This window comes from Scyliorhinus torazame, chromosome 9, assembly GCF_047496885.1.
Source record: "Scyliorhinus torazame isolate Kashiwa2021f chromosome 9, sScyTor2.1, whole genome shotgun sequence".
In the NCBI taxonomy this organism is placed as follows: Eukaryota; Metazoa; Chordata; class Chondrichthyes; order Carcharhiniformes; family Scyliorhinidae; genus Scyliorhinus; species Scyliorhinus torazame.
Window position 1 is genome coordinate 201,590,090 of NC_092715.1, and position 17,505 is coordinate 201,607,594.

The window sequence follows — 17,505 nt, forward strand, 5'->3', positions numbered from 1 at the left end:
TCAGGCAGTGATGGTTGTGCTTTAAACTGGCCACCTAGTTCCAAAATGAATGAGAGTTAGGCTCTCAAGGATAGATAATTAACATTTCTGCCTACATACAAGGCCCATGTGATTCAGGTTAACATGGGGAATTATGCAGAGGAAGCCATTGTAAAGATGAGGCTTTCTGACATATCATAGTTTTGAATCTGCCTGGATCCAGGGGAGAGGGAGTAGATCGAGGCCAAAAAGGTTTCTATGGTTCACCAGGCAGGAATGAGAGTGGAAGTTCACGCACAAAATAAAAAGGCTAAATTTATGGAGATTTAAAATACGGTGGAAGAGTCGCCTAGCTTGAGCTAGAGGAAGAGCCTCTGGGAAAAAAAACCTCACTGTGAACCAGTTCTCAGATTGCAAAAAGAACAGGAATAAACCCTCAGAATCACCGTGGATTATTCTGGGAAAACAGAATGTCCACGTAAAGCACAGTGTAAAGTATACCCATCAACAATGTTATTTTGGTTTGGCTAAGAATAAGAAGGGTGTATTCTGTTCTGTGGTTTAAAGTACAATTTGCCTACAATGATAGTATTTAGTTAATAGTGTTTTCAGTCATATGTTATAGTAAATGTTTTAAAACGTGAAATCCTGACATGTCGGGCGCGATTCTCCCAGGCCCGCGCCAGGCCTGAGAATCGCCGCAACTGCGCCACGCCACCCTGACGCCGGCGCGCAATTCTCCGAGGTGCGGAGAATCGGCGCCATTTGCGCCGGCGCGTTTGGCGCGTCGCTGGTTGAAATCTGCAGCGGGGCCATCGATTCTCCGGCCCGGATGGGCCGAGCGGCCGCGCGGAAAAAGCAGATTCCCACCGGCGTCGTTCACTCCTGGTCGCTGCCGGCGGGAACTCTGCACAAAGGGTTAGGGGGGGTGGTCTGTGGGGGGGGGGAACAGGGGGATCCGTCCCCCGGGGGGGGGGGGCCTCCGTCCCCCGGGGGGGGGCCTCCGGTGGGGTCTGGCCCGTGATCGGTGCCCACCGATCAGCGGGCCGGCCTCTCCCCGCCCCCCCCCCGGGCCTACTTTGTTGCGTGGCCGGCCCCTGAACCCCCACGCCATGTTGCGTCGGGGCCGGCGCGCTGAAGAAGTCCCCCGCACATGCGCGGGTTGGCACGGCTCCCATTTGGCACCGGGAAGGGAGGCTGGAGTGGTGTGAACCGCTCCAGTACCGTGCTGGTCCCCTGTGGGGGCCAGAATCGGTAGTCCCCACGCCCGTTTCACGCCGTCCCGAAACGCAATGGTGTTCACGACGGCGCGAACACTTAGTCTCCATTTCAGAGAATCGCGCCCGTGATTCTTTCAGCTATTAACTCGAAGTTCCAATTTAGTTTTTAAGGTTCTTGGCCTCTACAGAGATTGTAACAATATAAGCATGGTCATGGTGTTCTCCAGGACTATTTCAGTTGGCTAGGGAGATTGCCCTTGTGTTTTTATGATTTCTTTTGTCTCTCCCAGGAGATTACATAACGGATGGGAGGGGGTTGGTTGTGGCGTCTAGTCATGATGTTTCAACAGAATTGGTGTAGAGTAGGTTTGTTGGACCAGGTGGACCCCCCATCATTTCTTTATGCTAAGTTTTATTTGCTTGTATAGCACTGCCCAGTTAGTGAACATTGCAAGCAGTGTGAATAGCTCCCAACTCCACCCAAAGCTCTTTCAACCCAAAACCAGCGCATTTAGTGCGGGGCAGGGTTTCTTTCTCCTCAGGAGCTTCAGCCTGCCCCTTTCTTCAAGACAGTCCCCACTCTTACCCCATACTGTACACGTTATACAAAGGAGTTAATCATTCTAGAGCTATTTCTTGAAACATAACCATCTACAAGTAATTGTATTAACCCAGAGAACCTGTGGACAAAACAGAATGCAGAATGGTGCCGACACAATTACCCACTGCACCAAACCATCATCCGAGCCTCACAGACAGGGGCAAAGTAACAATGCGTTCACTCAGTAACAGCGGGCTGCATTTCATAAAACTAAATGTTATGTCTCGTGCTGTGTGAAGCTCTGACATTTATTTAGGAGAATGGGTTGCGAATGCCGATCACAGCAGGGCTGGATAATAGAAATGAAATGTTTCCCTCTTCCAGTATTCTACAGCTTTTGTAAAACACACACAGGCAGCATTATGCACAACGTACATGGCAGCAATGGGCCATTCAACCTAACTGCCCTCTGCCAGCGTGTATGCATGATGAGTCTCTTTCCCCTCACTTTGTCTACCCATCAGTTTATTCTTCCATTGCTTTCTTCCTTGTGCATTTATCCAGCTTCCATTTAAATCCAGTGGTGCTATTTGTCTCAACCCCACTCCACATGTTCTACATCCCGATCACTCTGTGAATAGACAGCACGTGAGTTCCCCTCAGCGCATGCAATGGGTTTCTAGTGCTGAGAATTTCACAGCTTTAAGAAAACATAGAAATGTTTCCAGCATTAGCTGAATAAATGCATTTTAAAAATATACCCCTCTGTTCCCAAATATGAAATGCTGTGCTCAGAGTTAAACATTCAGCGCAAATTTCAACAGCCACACCTTCCCCCCCCCTCCCCCCACCCCCTGCCGTGGCAAAAACTGAGAGCCCTCCACCAACCCCACATCCTTCCAGCCATGTCTCCCTATTCAAACTGCACTTTTGAGGAGGACACCCAGAGGAAGGAACCAAGCTGAACATCTCTGCTCCCCCATCACCACAGGAAACCCCATTGCAGCAAGAATCCCACCTCACCCAACCTCTCAACACCCTCCTCACATCCCCCGATCGTGATTCTGCCCTCTTGAGCACATTCCCATTTCCCCCTCAGTGGGTGCCCTGCCCTCTCAGCGTATTCCCATTTCCCCTCAGTGTGTGCCCTGCCCTCTTGAGCACATTCCCATTTTCCCCTCAGTGTGTGCCCTGCCCTCTGAGCACATTCCCATTTCCTTTCAGTGTATGCCCTGCCCTCTGAGCACATTCCCATTTCCCCTCAGTGGGTGCCCTGCCCTCTCAGCATATTCCCATGTCCCTTCAGTGTTTGCCCGGCCCTCTGAGCACATTCCCATGTCCCTTCAGTGTGTGCCCTGCCCTCTGAGCATATTCCCATTTCCCCTCAGTGGGTGCCCTGCCCTCTGAGCACATTCCCATTTCTCCTCAGTGGGTGCCCTCCTCTCAGCACATTGCCATTTCCCCTCAGTGGGTGCCCTGCCCTCTCAGCTTACCAACATCCCTCCCATTCATTCCCCTGCACCCCTGGCCGTGACCCAGAACTAACTGTTGGGAAATGCTTTAGGCCCCCTACTGCTTGAATGTGCTGCTCTGGCCGCCCCTCAGGCTGCCAGGTGGGAGTCAGGATACTTCAATGAGATCCGGGTTTCCCCATGCTTCCGTATTCCCTTGTGCCTTGATCACCTCCCCATTAATATCAGGGTTTTCAGTCTTGGGTATGAGAGCTCACACACACATAGACACAAGGCTAATTTCAAAATGCAGCTAGACTGTTACTGGGTGATTCCCAAAGCCTGGCAGACTCACAGATACAATGCAAGTAAATGGCCAATTCTGATTTTCAGAGGACTCAGAACGTCCATAACCTGCTCTATGTGCATGGTAGCCCTGGGTATCTGTTAGAATCAGCGCAAGATCAACTGCGACTCAGTTCCTTCTCAAGTCTCTTGAGTGCAGGAAGGCCTTGCAATTTAAAAGATTACATCGCAATACTAATGGAACAATGATTTTTAAATCATTGTCAAACATTAAATCTGATAAACTAGAATTCACAGACTGGATTGAGTCAAGTGCAATATTCTCTGCCTCTTTAGAACATTTTCACAACTTGTAAATATTCTACGAAGCTATATTTTAGGCAGATGTTTTAGTACACAAGGGTTAAGATCAAGGCTCTTATGGTATGATGCAGTGTGTAATTACTATACAGGTATCTTTTTTTTCTTTCCCGTACCACTCTTCAAATATTGTCAAGTGCAGTGATTCAGTAATCCATATCATGGTTTTTAAATATAGACAGATCTTCGCCATTTTTCAGTTTGAAATCATCTCCCAGAAACAAAAAAAATGGAACAAAATATCACTCCCATATTAAAAGCACATTTTTCCCAATTTAAAAAAAAACTTGAACAGTCTTTCTTCGGTACTAAATGGATGCACTCCATCGATTGCCTGGTTAACTATCCGTGTGGGTCCAGGTCAGCAGTTTCCCTCATTCTGCAATGAGAAGAGCAAATGTTCGGCAGCAGTGGTTCAAAAGCCAGTTTGATTATCCTGCAGGAAGTTCACATGACCTTCTGAGCTTCACACATTTCCTGTTGTCTCAGACCTGATTGATATTGTTGTAAGTGCACAATTTCTTCACTACCTGCAGGCCTTCCTCCCCACTACCAGCTAGTGACGATCGTAGGCTGTAGCGGCAGCTGCTGGTGCTGACCCACGAGATGCAGTGCTGTAATAATAGGGGGAACCTGAGAGAGAACAACACCAGCGTTAGAAAACATCGCACATCTGAAAAGAGGAAATCTGGACACGTCGCGCTCCAGGAATGCCAATCAGGAAATCTGGGCTAACCTCAGCCGTGCGAACACAGTTATGGTTTAACTTTGGCGAATTGGCCAACTATGTCTTTGAAACCTGTAGCATTGCTCATAAACAAGTAAACAAAGAACACTGCTCACCGAGAACTACAAAAATGTTGGAAAGGGTGTGTATTCCAAGGGTAAGCAAGGAACAGTGCTTACAACCAATGCTGGATTGAACTTTGTGACCCACAGGTGCCCCATTTACCTCCATGTAAATGAATGAATCATAGAAGTTACAGTGCAGAAGGAGGCCATTCGGTCCATCGAGTCTGCACCGGCTCTTGGAAAGAGCACTCTACTTCAGCCCACGCCTCCACCCTATCCCCGTAACCCAGTAATCCCACCTAACCTTTTTGGACACTAAGGGCAATTTATCATGGCCAATCCAACTAACCTGCACATCTTTGGACTGTGGAAGGAAACCAGAGCACCCGGAGGAAACCCACGCAGACACGGGGAGAACATGCAGACTCCGCACAGACAGTGGCCCGAGCCGGGGATTCGAACCTAGGACCCTGGAGCTGTGAAGAAACTGTGCTAACCACTGTGCTACCGTGCTGCCTTGGGCAGAATGTATGGCACGGTGTGGCCACGATTACACGATCAGCTCTGCTCCTGTGCAGGTTGGGAAGTCAGCTCTGAAATAACACACTATTAACTCGGGCAGCACGATAGCACAAGTGGCTAGCACTGTGGCTTCACAGCGCCAGGGTCCCAGGTTCGATTCCCCGCTGGGTCACTGTCTGTGCGGAGTCTGCACGTTCTCCCTGTGTCTCCGTTGGTTTCCTCCGGGTGCTCCGGTTTCCTCCCGCTGTCCAAAGACATACAGATTAGGTAGATTGGCCATGCTAAATTGCCCTTAGTGTCCAAAAAAGGTTAGATGGGGTTATTGGGTTACAGGGATAGGGTAGAAGTGAGGGCTTAAGTGGGTCGGTGCAGACCCGATGGGCCGAATGGCCTCCTTCTGCAATGTATGTTCTATGTCTATGTCTAACTCCATTGTTCAACCACTTGAACTATACAGACAGGTATCTTCACTTTGTAATGGGTAGAAAATACTGAGACCTCCTTTTCCAATTTTTAATCTATAATCATTTCTGTGTCACTGATAAGTTCATACATAAATGTACAGTTAGATAAACAAGTCAGTGTCCTTTGTGGGTAATAGTTATGAAAGTAAATGAAAGTTCCCCTTAGCCACCAACTGTATCGCTGAAGACAGAATCAGAAACAAGGGGAACTTAATGCATCATGTGAATATTACAGCTGTATGTACCTACAGTTTTACATGGAACATGTTCCCCACTGCACAGCCAACAAGATCTCAAATCCTCTTAAGGAAAGTGATCATTCTATACTCCTGCCATTAACATTATGGTCATATTTTAGGCAGAAGGGAAAGTAAAGGAGGTAGAAAAAGATATGTTGGATAAACTGTACAAGGCAGAATTTGCAGTTTTCCTGCTCCTGGGAAAGTATATCTCCTTGGGAACAAATGTTAAGAATAAGGGCCATCTTTGGCGTGGCAACCATTTATTTTGAAAATCCCTATGAAAGACGACGGGTAAATCTTTTTTATTGATGTGATATTGCAGCTTAACACTAAAGTCAAAAACATCACCTTCTATTGAAGTTTTCTCTGCATGTTCTGAACTAACTTTGTGCCCTTTCTTGGCAAGGTGACAATTTCTGCTGAATTGTAAACATTTCCACACTATACGTCCAACCATACTCAATTGGAACTGGGATGCAGCAATCAAAACCAATTTTATATTAGATCCTGGCAGCAAAGAGTGACTTTTTTTTTACCCCTCATAAATTCAAGCCTTGGGCAACTACAGTGGATGGACGGCATACTAGTTCCCACTCCTTAAATGGAATTTTGTTCGCCCCACCCAAGCAGCATTAAAATAACTGGAAAATAACCAGAAAAAACAAGAAAAAGGAGAGAACCAGAAAATGCCTGGGTTTATCGACACATCATTACTGCCTATGGAATGGAAAAGGTCTCACAATACGGTTTAAAGAAAAGCAGAAAGTTCTCCTGTTGTCCGAACCAACATTCTCAATCAAGGCACCTGCCATTAGTTAGACCCGCCCCAATCCTTCAGCTCAAAATGTCCACAAAGCTGCTGAAAGTGTGAGCTGATAAGAGCAGTGAGGCAAACAGGACATCTGGGACCTGAGTGAACAGGGCAACCAATGAGGTATCTCTGTTTCCAATCAGGTTGAAGGGTTGGAAAATAACACCCAGGAGGAGGGTATATAAAAGTTGTTTAAAAAATCCAATATTGAAGGAATGAGAGTCCACATGGGTAACAGTTAATTTTCAGTACCAGAGAGGTTGACTAGCAGTAATGACCACATTTGATCCTGTTAAAAAGTTACTTGCACTACTAATTACTATACCCAAGTACCTGTGATGGATTTAGTTTGCATCTCCCTGCACAATTACAGCAACTTCATGCCATTTAATACACATCTCCTCCATTGAGAAAAAGACATGTCAGAAGTCCTGGCATGGATGGATATAGCATCAAGAGAGATGTAATGGATATGGAGAAACTGGGCTAATGGAATTAAATTCTTCCAGGAAGTGGTGTGTGAGGAAGTATTGATGAGGAAGCTGTGCCCATCCCCTCCACCCTCTCCCCGAGTAGGTACAGGGAATGTTCCACATATCCCTCAAAAAAGCAGACATTACTAGAACACATGCAGGTACCCAGAGCAACAATTTTATGTTTGGAGATGGTGAGTGGAGTTAAAGGTGAAACTTTTCAATGTGAGATCAAGTTCAGCCAGGTGGAGGAGGGGGTGGTGGGTGGAGATTGGTTGGGTCCCTGTTCAAGGAATAAGCCTTCACAACCTCCCAACTAAAGTCCACCAACCCTGAACAATTACTTCTCTCTCTTTCCCAAGTTCTGCAAACAGGACTATACTAGTAGAACTATCATAGAACATAGAACAGTACAGGCCCTTCGGCCCTCGATGTTGCGCCGACCTGTGAAACCATTCTAAAGCCCATCTACACTATTCCCTTATTGTCCATATGTCTATCCAATGACCATTTGAATGCCCTTAGTGTTGGCGAGTCCACTACTGTTGCAGGCAGGGTATTCCATGCCCTTACTACTCTCAGAGTAAAGAATCTACCTCTGACATCTGTCTTATATCTATCTCCCCTCAATTTAAAGGTATGTCCCCTCGTGCTAGACATCACCATCCGAGGAAAAAGGCTCTCACTGTCCACCCTATCGAATCCTCTGATCATCTATCATTTCAGTCTGGTCCAACTCTCCTACAATTACTTATTTTATCTCGACTATCCTTTCTTCCCTTATCCAGTCTCTTCTCACCTATATCTGTGGCTCTTCCAGTGTATGCCCTCATTCCAGTTTCCAGACTGTAACCATCCCCTCTTCACCTTGGGCATTCAATCCCTCTACAACTCCATTTCCCCACCAGGGTGGTCTTCGAGCACTTTGCTTCTTCCTTGAACAGAAGCTCAAGCAGTCTCCATCCTCTCCCACCTTCCCCTGGCTGGCTGAATTTGTGTACAATTTAGTCTACTGTATTAGTTCCTCACAATGCCACCGGCTGTACGTTGGTGAGATTGCACAGCCACTTAGCAGAGCAAAGCCCATCAGTCCATAAGCACAACATCAAGCTTCTAGGTACCTGTTGTTTTCATTCTCCCCCTCGCTCTTAAAATGGTCAATTTGTCCCCATCCTCCTGCAGTTTTCCAATAAAGCTAAACAACCTCAAGGAACAGAATCTCATCTTTCAGTTAGATACAGGGTAGTGATAGTGGGGAATTTCAACTTCCCCAACATTAACTTGGGTAGTCATAGTGAGGACAGCATGGTGGCACAGTGGTTAGCCCTGCTGCCTCACGGCGCCGAGGTCCCAGGTTCGATCCCGGCTCTGCGTCACTGTCCGTGTGGAGTTTGCACGTTCTCCCCGTGTTTGCGTGGGTTTCGCCCCCACAACCCAAAGATGTGCAGGGTAGGTGGATTGGCCACGCTAAATTGCCCCTTAATTGGGAAAAAAATAATTGGGTACTCTAAATTTTTTTAAATTTGGGTAGTCATAGTGTGAGGAAATAGCAGAGGTGCTGGCAATAATTTTCAATTCCTCTCTAGCCACAGGAGAGGTGCCGGAGGATTGGAGGATAGCCAATGTGGTACCATTAATCAAGAAGTGACGAAGAGATAAACCAGGGAACTACAGGCCAATCAGTGTAACCTCAGTGGCAGGGATACTATTGGAAGCAATTTTGAGAGACAGGACGAATCTGCATTTGGAGAAGCGGGGATTAATCAAGAACAGTCAGCGTCGTTGTGGTCATGTCTGACCAACTTGATTGAATTTTTAGAAGAGGTAGATGAGGGCAATGCATTTGACATTGTTTACTTGCACTTCAGCAAGACTTTTGATAAGATCCCACATGGAAGACTGATATCAAAGGTAAGAGCCCATGGGATCCAAGAAAATTTGGCAAATTGGATTAACGATTGGCAGGAATCAAAGGGTGATGATCATGGCGTGTTTTTCTCTCTGGAGGTCTGTGTCTAGTGGGGTCCCACAGGGATCTGTATCGGGGCCCTTGGTGTTTCAGTGATATAGATTATTTAGATTTGAATGTAGGAGGATTGATCAGTAAGTTCGCGGATGATATGAAAATTGGTGGGGTGGTAAATAGTGAGGAGGATAGCCAGGAGGATATAGACGGGCTGGTCAGTGGCGGATTGAATTCAATCTGGATAAATGTGAGGTGTTGCACTTGGCAGGACAAACAATGTAAGGGAATACATGATAAACGGCAGCACACTGGGAAGCGCCGGGAATCAGAGGGACCTTGGTGCGCATGTACACTGGTCCCTTAAAATAGGACAGGTGGATAAAGTGGTTAAATAAGCATATGGTATACTTGCCTTTATTAGCTGAGGCATAGTGTTTAAGAGCAGGGAGGTAATGCTGGAACTGTATAAAAGACCATAGCTAGAGTATTGTATGCAGTTCTGGAATCCACATTATGGGAGGGATGTGATAGCACTGGAAGATGAAATGAAAAAATGAAATGAAAATCGCTTATTGTCACAAGTAGGCTTCAAATGAAGTTACTGTGAAAAGCCCCTAGTCGTCACATTCCGGCGCCTGTTCGGGGAGGCTGGTATGGGAATTGAACCGTGCTGCTGGCCTGCCTTGGTCTGCTTTCAAAGCCAGCGATTTAGCCCTGTGCTAAACCAGCCCCTCAGGTTTACCAGGATGTTGTCCGGGCTGTTGTCCACATTTACCAGGATGTTGTCTGGGCTGTAGAAATTTAATTATGAAGAGAGATTGGGTAGACTGGGGTTGTTTCCCTTGGAACAGAGGAGACTGAGGGGCTCATTAGTGAGATGTATAAAATTATGAGGGGCATAGATAGAGTGGACAGGAAGAAACCTTTCCCCTTGGTGGAGGGATCAATGTCCAGGGGGCACAGATGTAAGGTAAGGGCAGGAGGTTTAGAGGGGATGTGAGGAAAGCTTTGTTCACCCAGAGGGAGATGAGAGTCTGGAACTGACTGCCTGAAAGGGTGATGGAGGCAGAGACCCTCATAACATTAAGTATTATTTACATGTGCACTTTCAATGCCAAGGCATACAAGGCTATGGGCCAAGTGCTGGAAAATAGGATTAGAATTGTTGTGTGTTTGTTTTTGACTGGTGCAGACGCGATGGGCTGAAGGGCCTTTTCTGTACTGTAGACCTCTGACTTCTTCTGGACCCAACTTTTGTTTCTTTTTAGCATTCCCTTTGGTCTTACAGCAGCAATCATAGAACACAGAACATAGAACATTACAGCGCAGTACAGGCCCTTCGGCCCTCGATGTTGCGCCGACCTGTGAAACCACTCTAAAGCCCATCTACACTATTCCCTTATCGTCCATATGTCTATCCAATGACCATTTAAATGCCCTTAGTGTTGGCGAGTCCACTACTGTTGCAGGCAGGGCATTCCACGCCCTTACTACTCTCTGAGTAATGAACCTACCTCTGACATCTGTCTTATATCTATCTCCCCTCAATTTAAAGCTATGTCCCCTCGTGCTAGCCATCACCATCCGAGGAAAAATGCTCTCACTGTCCACCCTATCCAATCCTCTGATCATCTTGTATGCCTCTATTAAGTCACCTCTTAAGCTTCTTCGCTAATGAAACAGCCTCAAGTCCCCCAGCCTTTCCTCAGAAGATCTTCCCTCCATACCAGGCAACATTCTGGTAAATCTCCTCTGCACCCTTTCCAATGCTTCCACATCCTTCCTATAATGCGGCGACCAGAACTGTTGTCATTTAGTGTCTACAGTCTTCCACCCCATCACTAATTTTTCCTTTTCCCATCCTTTCATTTGGTTAAAACCAGTTACAATTTTTCCAGTTGAGATGAAAGATCAAACTCAGGGCGTGATCGGGCTCTCGCGAGATTTACGTCGTTCAGGATTCCTCATGAGATCCAACGAGATCTGGGAACGGAATTTACCAGCTGTTCATGCCGGCGGGATATTCCGGTCCCATGATGGCGCATCCCTGCCTTGGATTTCCCGGTGATGAGGTGTGCATTCAACGGGATATTCCATTGACAACAACACCACCAGGGAATCCCGCTGGCACACTGCCTCCACCGCTGTAAAACACACGTCAGGTTGCTCGGTAAATCCCACCCTGGATCTCTCCCTCATTGGGTGGGATTCAGATTTGTAAATTCAAGCGAGCAGTTAGCCTCATTTGAATATGCCTGCACCGGTCTATCCCAAAGCGCGGGATCAAACGCCGGTGCCTGGGATACCTCACCGTGGTGCCGTTTAGCACTGGTACCCACAAACGTGGACCAGGCAGTATGGCATATGGGAGGTCTCCCAGGTGATTGGTGGTCCCTAAATGGTTGGGCTCTGGCAGGGTCGTACCTTGGCACTTCAGATGCCACTCGGACACTTTGGCACTTCCAGCCTGGCAGTGACACCCCAACACTTCCAGGGTGCAAGGCTGGCAGGGGCACTGCCAGGGTGCCAGGCTAGGGGTGCCAGGGTTCCCTGCCATCATGAGGTGGGGTGAGGGGGTTCTTGAGGACTCCCTATCGGTAAGTTGGGGCGTTGGGGGGGATCCAGAGGTTAGGGCGGCAGTTAAAAATGGCGGCCTGATTTCTTCCTGTATTGACGAGCTGAGCTGCAGCACCGAGAAACACCCCTCTATTCAATGGCACTTTGCCAGGATATTTGGCTGCGGGGAGTCTCACTACGCTGAGCCCGAGCCATAAAGGCTCCTCGCAGATAAGTACACCATTTTGTATGACTGCCCCAATCTTTCCCCTCCCCCCACGCAGCCTCCCCCACCCCCATTTACGACCCCCTCCTTCCCCACACAACACAGGGAGGCCCCTCCGGGTATAGCCCCTCACTCCCCTCCACCTGGTAAGACCCCCGGGCCCGATCCCTGGCAATGCCAACCTGGCATCTGGCACACTGGCATTCCCCAGCCAAGCTAGCAGGGCCACACAGTGCCCAGGTGCTAGGGGGAGTGCCAAGGTGCCACCCCGCCCTTTACCCAACCACTCAGAGGGCTCTAATGGCCTGGGAGACTCTCCAGGTGCCATTACCACTGGTCCACGTTTGTGGAAATCAGTACTAAATAGCACCCTGGTGGCACGGGATGAATCCCACAAATGCATTTTTAAATGGGCCAATGGATCATTTAAATATTCTGATCTGGATCATGCCCAGTGAGGGCGAGATCCAGCTCGTGACGTCTCGCAAGACACAGTTAAATCTCACGGGCGTTGAGCATCACAAATCTTGGGAAGGGCCTCTGTGAGATTTAACGAACTTGTCCCGACATTAAGTCGCAGGTGGCGAGGCCGTTAAACCGTGCCCTTTGTTTTTATTTCAGATTTCCAACATCCACAGTATTTTGCTTTCAATTTATTGATAGTACTTGTGATATCTGTAGAGAGGACATCGGTACTGCTCTGGCCTCATATTTTTAAAACTTGGCAGAAGTTAGCTTGGATGTCTGGTCTTTCCTGGGCAAATACTTCAAACGGAATAATTTGCAGGGCTGTATGGAAAGAGCAGGGTCGGGGGACTAATTAGTTAGGTCTTTCAAAAAACTGGCAGAGTCACAATGAGCCAACTGGCTTTCCTCTATGCTGTTACATAATCAGTTGCACATTGGAAACATAGATAAACAGCTAGATGAAATTCCAGTTCAGCCTGTACTACACATAACTGTCAGTACAGAGTATTTGTGTGCTATTTGACATTCAGCATGTTCCAATGTCGAACTAACATACTGATGCACAATGGGGGAAAAAAAGAAAATCCACGGTATTGTCTGACCACAAGAGCTATCCAAAATAATACAGTGCACATTCTGCAATGAATACTTTCTCATTAAACAACATCCTGAAGTAGCCTCAGACTTCAACCGAGGTTCAGGTTTGGAATCAATCTCAAGTTAATTTGCAGTTTGCTCATCTGGTTCGGCAAGCCAGATTTAAGGGTCACATTACACCAGTCCGAATGGCACTGCTCATTCACCTCAAACAGCAGCACAGGTGGCAATGCTGTCTTGGGTTATGAAACAAGGAGTCTCAGCATGTATGAGCACTGTCTCATTAGAGGACAGGCATAAAAATAAATATCTTGTTGCTATGGACGTGTTAAATATTACATTTCAATTTCATCTGTTGGTTTCACTTATGGAACTTTTTTTTTTTTTAAAAAGGCAGTTTCAACTATTAAAACAAAGACACCGGCTTAAGATGGCTGCCAGAGGTCACTTGACACATCTGCAACTGCAAGTTGGTCAAGTTTCTGGAAGTTTCCAATGCGAATTACAATTATGACAAGTCCAGCCTTCCTCCTGTGGAAATCCATACCTGCAAATGACAGACTGAAACTTATAATGTCTATTTGCATCACTATACTAGCTACATTCCATCCGGTCTGGAAGTCTACAGAAACACTGGCTCCATCCTGGAGGTATTGAATATTCCCCCAGGATGTTGATAGTGGGGGATTCAGCGATGGTAATACCATTGAATGTAATGGGAGATGGTCAGATTCACTTTTGTTGGAGATGGTAATTGCCTGGCACTTGTGTGACACAAATGTTCTTTACCACTCATCAGTTGAAGCCCACGACTGTAACAGTGTCTGAGGACTTGTGAATGGTGCTGAATGCAATCATCAGTGAACATCCTAACTTCTGACCTTATGATGAAAGGAAGGTCATTGATGAAACAAGTGAAGATGGCTGAGCCTAGGACACTAACTTAAGAAACTCCTGCAGTGATGTCCCAGGACTGAGATGATTGATCTTCAACAACCACAATCACCTTCCTTTGTGCTAGGTGCGACTCCAACTCCCCCCAATTCCAATTGACTCCATTTTTGTTCGGGCTTCTTGATGCCACACTCTGTCAAGGGAAGTTACTCTCAGCTCACCTCTTGAGTTCAGCTCTTTTGTCCATGGTTGGACTAAGGCTGTAATGAGGTCAGAAGTGGAGTGGCAGTGGTGAAACCCAAACTGAGCATCGGTGATGTTATTGTTGAATAAGTGCCAGCACGGTCAACAGCACTTCCCACCACTTTGCTGATGATCGAGAGTAGACTTATGGGCCAGTGATTGGTCAGGTTGGATTTGTTCTGCTTTTTCTGGACAGGGGATACCAGGACAATTTGCCACATAGCTGAGTAGATGCTGTAGCTGTACTGAAGGGTAGGTGTTGTAGCGGTGTTGAAACAGCTTGGCTAGGAGCGCAGCTAGTCATGGAGCACAAGTCTTCAGTTTAAAAAGATGAGCGTTGCAGGCTTCAGTTTAATAAGAAAAGGTGAAGAGAGCAGTCCGTCAGAGGACTGAGCAGGTTCTGAGAAAGTCAATCTGACATCACAGGGAAACAGGTAACTGATTGTTCGATTAATATTTTGCTCATTTACCTTTCAAAACTCAGATCATTTATTATAATTGTAAAAAATTTTAAGGCTTATAAGTGAGGTTTTTTTGGCATTAGTAAGATGTACTAAGTGTTGGTAAGGTTAATCAATATTGCTAAGTTTAACAGTAATACATTTCATTGGTAAAGCTTTATTAATATTGGTAAATTCTGTTACCAGCACTCAGGCTGAATCAGTCACAATGTTATCAGTTAACGAATCGAGAAATGGCATGGCTTCTCCAACCTGGAGAGAGCCCATCCTGTGCTATGTGGGAACGACAGGATGCTTCCCATGTCCAGAATAATCATTTGTGCAGAAAGTGTCATCAGTTGCAGTAGCCTGAGCTTCAGGTTGTGAAACTTGAGCAGCAGATGGCATCACAGCGGAGCATCTTTTGAGGCTGAGAGTTGCATGGATACCACATTTATAGAACATACAGTGCAGAAGGAGGCCATTCGGCCCATCGAGCCTGCACCAACCCACTTAAGCCCTCACTTCTACCCTATCCCCGTAACCCAATAACCCCTCCTAACCTTTTTTTGGTCACTAAGGGCAATTTATCATGGCCAATCCACCTAACCTGCACGTCTGTGGGAGGAAACCAGAGCACCCGGAGGAAACCCACGCAGACACGGGGAGAACGTGCAGACTCCGCACAGACCGTGACCCAGCGGGGAATTGAACCTGGGACCCTGGCGCTGTGAAGCCACAGTGCTATCCACTTGTGCTGCCCCACGTAGATGTGGCAACCCCACAGGTTAAGAATATCCAGGGACAGAAGGAAGAGATGACAGCCAGACAAAGTGAGACAGGCAGGTAGAGCAGGAGCCCCTCAGTGTACCCCACTCTCCAACCAATATTCAGTTCTGACTTTGTCTGGATAGGGTAAGGCATAGTAAGGGTATCTAGCACAGCATGAATTAATGTGAGACTGGGAAGCATTACCACCCACGGTGTGATGTAAAGAGACACATGACCTAAAACTAGGGTCAGTTGTGGGCAGGACAGAGACATGTGTAGAAGCAAGCATGAAGTTAGCTCGTAGATTTTGCTATATCCTGTATATATGTATGTTGCTATATGATATCAGTAAACAGTTAATATTCCAACATACAAGACTCAGAACCTCTTTGTCAGACCTACTGCACGTACAACACACAACAATAATATTAGTGAGAATTACCAATGGGCACAGAATCCTTGAAGAGATACATAGCGCTAGAGTAGAGAATAATAAGTTAATAGGTGGGATCAGAGAAAGGAGCCAATAATTGGCTAAGTCAGGGTTATTGTTCATGTATGTGAATGCACCGAGTGTGGTAACTAAGACTGGCACAGGGGTGGGATACTCCAGTGCCCCCAGCTGCATGTTTCTTGGCAGCAAGCCGTTTTCTGTCAGGGGATTCAATCTTCCCGCCGCTTGTCAATGGGATTTCCCATTAAAACTACCCCACGCAGCCGTGAAACCAGCTGGCAGGGTTGCGCTGCCAGCAGGAAATAAGAATCCTGATGACCAGAGAATTCCGCCTCAGATTGCTTTGTAGAAATATGGGCCGGAATTCTTCATTTGGGAGGCTAAGTGTTGCTGGCGGAACTGAATAGCGTGTGATTCGCATTTCTGTTGGAGGTGCCAGTCAGTAAGAGAGTCAGGACATACAAATGGGTCAGGGCTCTGCCTGCGCAAAACCAGAGCAATTCCCGGCCCAGCGGACATTCTAACCACTGGGGCGAAAGAGCGCTGTTTTTAAGCGCTCCACTTACCATACACTCACTGCAGCCACAAAGATGGCTCAGTGAAGACCTGCCTGTCGAGGTCGGGAGTCCGAGGTGGACCCACAGCTTCATGCCAGTGAAGATGGAGGGACTCCCACTTCGCCAGGGTGGGCCGCAGATTCAAGCCTGCGCCTAAACACTGGGAGTTGGGGACAGAGGCAGTCAGCACTGCCAATCTCGTCAGAAGGAGACAGCTCGTGATCCAGAGGGGTGGGGGTCATTGCGGAGGCCTTTTGTCCTGAGAGGGGCAGAGAACCAGGGGTTACAGTGCAGGTGGGTGGGGATGCATTGCCGGCGGGAAACGAGAATTCCAACGACCAGAGAATTAAAAAAATCTGCCTATCCCAGCCTTAAGGGGATCGGGGGTTATGGGGAGAAGGCAGGAGAATGGGGATGAGAAAATATCAGCCATGATTGAATGGCGGAGCAGACTCGATGGGCCAAGTGGCCTAATTCTGCTCCTATGTCTTATGGTCTTAACTGTATCAATGATGGAGCCTCCACAACCCTTTGGGGTAGAGAACTCCAAAGATTCACAACCCTTTGAGTGAAGAAATTTCTCCTCATTCCAGTCCTAAATGATTGGCCTCTTATCCTGAGGCTCGGAGTATTAGATTCCCCGACCAATGGAATCAATCTCTCAGCATCCACCCTATCCCTTCGGAGTTCTGTAGGTTGCAATGAGATGCATCTGAACTGAGAGTTTGGGGTCTGGACAGAGTAGATAGGGAGAAACTGTCCCCACTCGTGAAAGGTTCAAGAATGAGGGGAACAAGACAGATTTAAAGTAATTAGTAAAAGAAAGGGGGGGGAAAAAAAGAGATATGGGAAACTTTTTCTATACCGCAAGTGGTTGGGTTTTGTAATGCACTGCATGTGGGTGTGGTGGAGGCAGGTTCAACTGAAGCATTCAGGAAATTAGGCGGCTAATCGAAAAGGAAGAATGTGAAATGTTAATGAAATGAAAATGAAATGAAAATCGCTTATTGTCACAAGTAGGCTTCAAATGAAATTACTGTGAAAAGCCCCTAGCCGCCACATTCCGGCACCTGTTCGGGGAGGCTGGTACGGGACTTGAACTGTGCTGCTGGCCTGCCTTAGTCTGCTTTCAAAGCTAGCGATTTAGCCCTGTGCTAAACAGCCCCTGTTAA

At 47.1% G+C, this 17,505-nt stretch overlaps 1 protein-coding gene across 2 annotated transcripts in view; it reads right to left on the minus strand.

Moving 5' to 3' along the window:
• Nucleotides 1-2,623: 2,623 nt before the first annotated feature.
• pax5 (paired box 5) overlaps nucleotides 2,624-17,505 on the minus strand; it is a 330,945-nt gene continuing 316,063 nt past the window's right edge. For both annotated transcript variants that reach the window (XM_072516984.1, XM_072516983.1), the window contains exon 10: nucleotides 2,624-4,490. In XM_072516984.1, coding sequence (XP_072373085.1) covers nucleotides 4,414-4,490 — 77 coding nt within the window. In that variant the 3' untranslated portion in view covers nucleotides 2,624-4,413. The remainder of the gene's footprint in view (nucleotides 4,491-17,505) is intronic.